The sequence below is a fragment of the Cyprinus carpio genome, chromosome A13 (genome assembly GCF_018340385.1).
Source record: "Cyprinus carpio isolate SPL01 chromosome A13, ASM1834038v1, whole genome shotgun sequence".
In the NCBI taxonomy this organism is placed as follows: domain Eukaryota; kingdom Metazoa; phylum Chordata; class Actinopteri; order Cypriniformes; family Cyprinidae; genus Cyprinus; species Cyprinus carpio.
In genome coordinates, this window is record NC_056584.1 from 13269594 (window position 1) to 13272031 (window position 2438).

At 41.7% G+C, this 2438-nt stretch overlaps 1 protein-coding gene across 2 annotated transcripts; it reads left to right on the forward strand.

The window, feature by feature from the left end:
- The first annotated feature begins 99 nt into the window (after positions 1-99).
- Positions 100-2196, forward strand: LOC122147216. 2 transcript variants are annotated; one of them, XR_006161495.1, is made up of 2 exons: positions 100-194; positions 1584-1912. XR_006161495.1 is itself a non-coding variant. In XM_042768845.1 (2 exons), exons 1-2 carry the CDS (start codon positions 761-763, stop codon positions 2141-2143), a joined length of 864 nt encoding a protein of 287 aa, XP_042624779.1. In that variant the 5' UTR covers positions 205-760; the 3' UTR covers positions 2144-2196. The 2 variants fall into 2 exon arrangements, 1 of the variants encoding a protein (XP_042624779.1); XM_042768845.1 differs by lacking the exon at positions 100-194 and adding an exon at positions 205-1064 and having other exon boundaries at positions 1584-2196.
- Positions 2197-2438: the final 242 nt, after the last annotated feature.

Here is a 2438-nt window from a genome sequence, read left to right on the forward strand (position 1 = left end):
AATAATGATGTGAAATGCTAATGCACTATTATTTTTTTTTTTGTGTGTGTGTTGTGTCTGTTTTTGCTTTTGATTATGATGTGGGTGTGGGTGAGTATTAATGTTACGGTGACGTGAGACTGATTGGTATTGCTCGGAGTCTCAGTGGGACTGTTGTCGGAGGACGGACTGATGTACCCCCATCTCGCAGCTTTGTGGGTGTTTCACAATTTAAAGTCACTTGGTCAAACACTCAAACCTCATATTATGCTCTCAAAATACAGCTTTCAAGTACTTTTCTCAGTATTTATGAAATGATACATCATGGTTTTCGGCAGTGTGGTCTTAAATGTTTGTAACCTCATTTTAAAAGGGAAATACTGCCATCTGGTGTGACTAAAGAGAACACAAAGAAACTTTAGTACATAGTTGTTCTCAGGTGGTGTCAAGATGATTCAAGATTTTTATTCGTCACATACACGATAATATAGAGCATATATAACCAGCAGTGAAATGTGAGTAAAGTAGTGAAATGTCACTTCAGCTGCAAAACTATTTACAGTTGTAATAATATTTATTTAGGTTTTTTTTTTTTTTTTTTTTTTTTTTTTAAATCAGCCGGTCATCTCACAGACCTCTTAGAATCCTTCATGGACCACCAGTAGTTGGCAGACTCCAGTTTGAGAACCAAAAGTTATTTTTGTTGTTTTCATTTTTATAATTTCTATAATGTGTATGTCCATTGTCCATCTATTCCGTAATTACCTTTTTTTGTCCATTTATGTCCTTGTCATGGTGCTTATGGGAACTCGTATTATTTTCATGCCTCCTCCTCTCTCATCCTGTCATTGCTTTTTTTTCTTTTTTCATAAAGGAGCCTCATGTCTCCAGGATCTCGAAGCATGTGAACGTGCAAATCCCCACACGTCGCTCCACCACCTCCCTGCATGTTTTACCCCCTCCTTCCCACAATCCTCCTGTGTTCCCTCATGAACTGCAACCCCAATACCTTCACCCAAGCCACCGCCCCGCCCCTCCATCACACCCCCACCAGCAGACACTGAGGCCCTCTCATGGACAAACAGGTAACCATCTCACCCCACTCACACTTTCAGCCTCCATGTAGCGGACACAGATGTTTTTTTTTTTTTTTTCTGTCTGCAAGAGGCTGCCATCTTTGTTGTCTGTGAGTGTTTTATCAGTTTTGTTGTTAAACTAGTCAAAGGACCTAACACTCTTGAGGTTGAGCTTGATGATTCTTGCAAGATGAAAACAATTTGTCTGTAACAGTTTTCTGTCCATTGCATTAGGGCTGCATGAAAAATTTAAATGATTTAAAAATGTGATTTATTTTATGATTATTATCAATATAACCTTAATAATATTATTACTATTAAATTAAAATATTGTACTAATGATTAAAAAAAGAAGCTTAACGCTTCTGAATCAAGCAAAACACATTCAAATAATTTAATCAGCCATTGTGATTTGTTAATTGCTCTAAACTATATCAAGATTTAGTTTTATTTCAGTTGATCATGCAGCTCTACACTGAATGCATTATTGCTATAAACAATTCAAATCTTCTTCGCTCCTCTCTGCAGGAGATTGCCAAAAGGCCAACAAGTTTCTGGCTGTGCTTGACCGGGGTGAAACGTTCTCCCGTGAAAACTACCACAACGTCGCACTGAACTACGGCACCCTTCCACGAGCCCTCCGTAGGTCAGTTTCATCTGGGCCTCCTGTGCACCAAATGAGGCCGGGACCCCCAGCGGGCCCTGGGCCCCAGAACTACCCAGACGCAGTCTACGCCACTCTGTCCCATCCTCACCGCACTGCAGCATCATATAGGCCAATGGATGGTTTTTACAGACAGCCCCACCAGAAATCTGCTTCAACCACCCTGATCCCGCATCACTCCAGCCATCATCACCCACACCTAGAGCCACCGACCCAGCCCCTCCGCCTCGATGTGCCCCCCGAGAGGGACTGGAGGGCTGCTAGGGACTCTCATGTCTTCCCCAGGACAGAACCACGTGGTGGGACATCCCGTGGCCCTCCTGTTTATATCTGTGGATTGTGCAAGCAGAACCCAGCTGAGCCCACTAGAAGCTACTGCCAGACCTGCAGAGCCCATATGAACCACTACAGGAAGACCAGCTGAGTCAAACAGGAAATGCATCCTTCAATGCACTCATTCTCAGATTTGGAAGTAAACATGAGGAAATGTGTCATTTATTTGAATCTTTTTAAGATTTGGAAGTCAGCAAGTTCTTGTTAGCTACTTTGGCTAAAGTGAAAGGCAATGATGTTTGACTCATATGTGAATCTGGAGTGCTTATGTTCTAAAACCATATTTTAACACAGCTGCTGCATTTAAACGCTTAAAGAAGGATGTCAGCTCTCTGTGCTTTTACCTACAGTAAATGTTTCCACTGCTAATTCAGTTAAGTTCACTT

What these genes read in the sequence shown, in the direction of transcription:
- LOC122147216 (XM_042768845.1), top strand. Translation starts at nt 761, where the DNA reads ATGTCCTTGTCATGGTGCTTATGGGAACTCGTATTATTTTCATGCCTC. An exon ending in GCCCTCTCATGGACAAACAG is followed by an intron (nt 1,065 to 1,583) that starts GTAACCATCTCA and finishes TCCTCTCTGCAG; the next exon opens with GAGATTGCCAAAAGGCCAAC.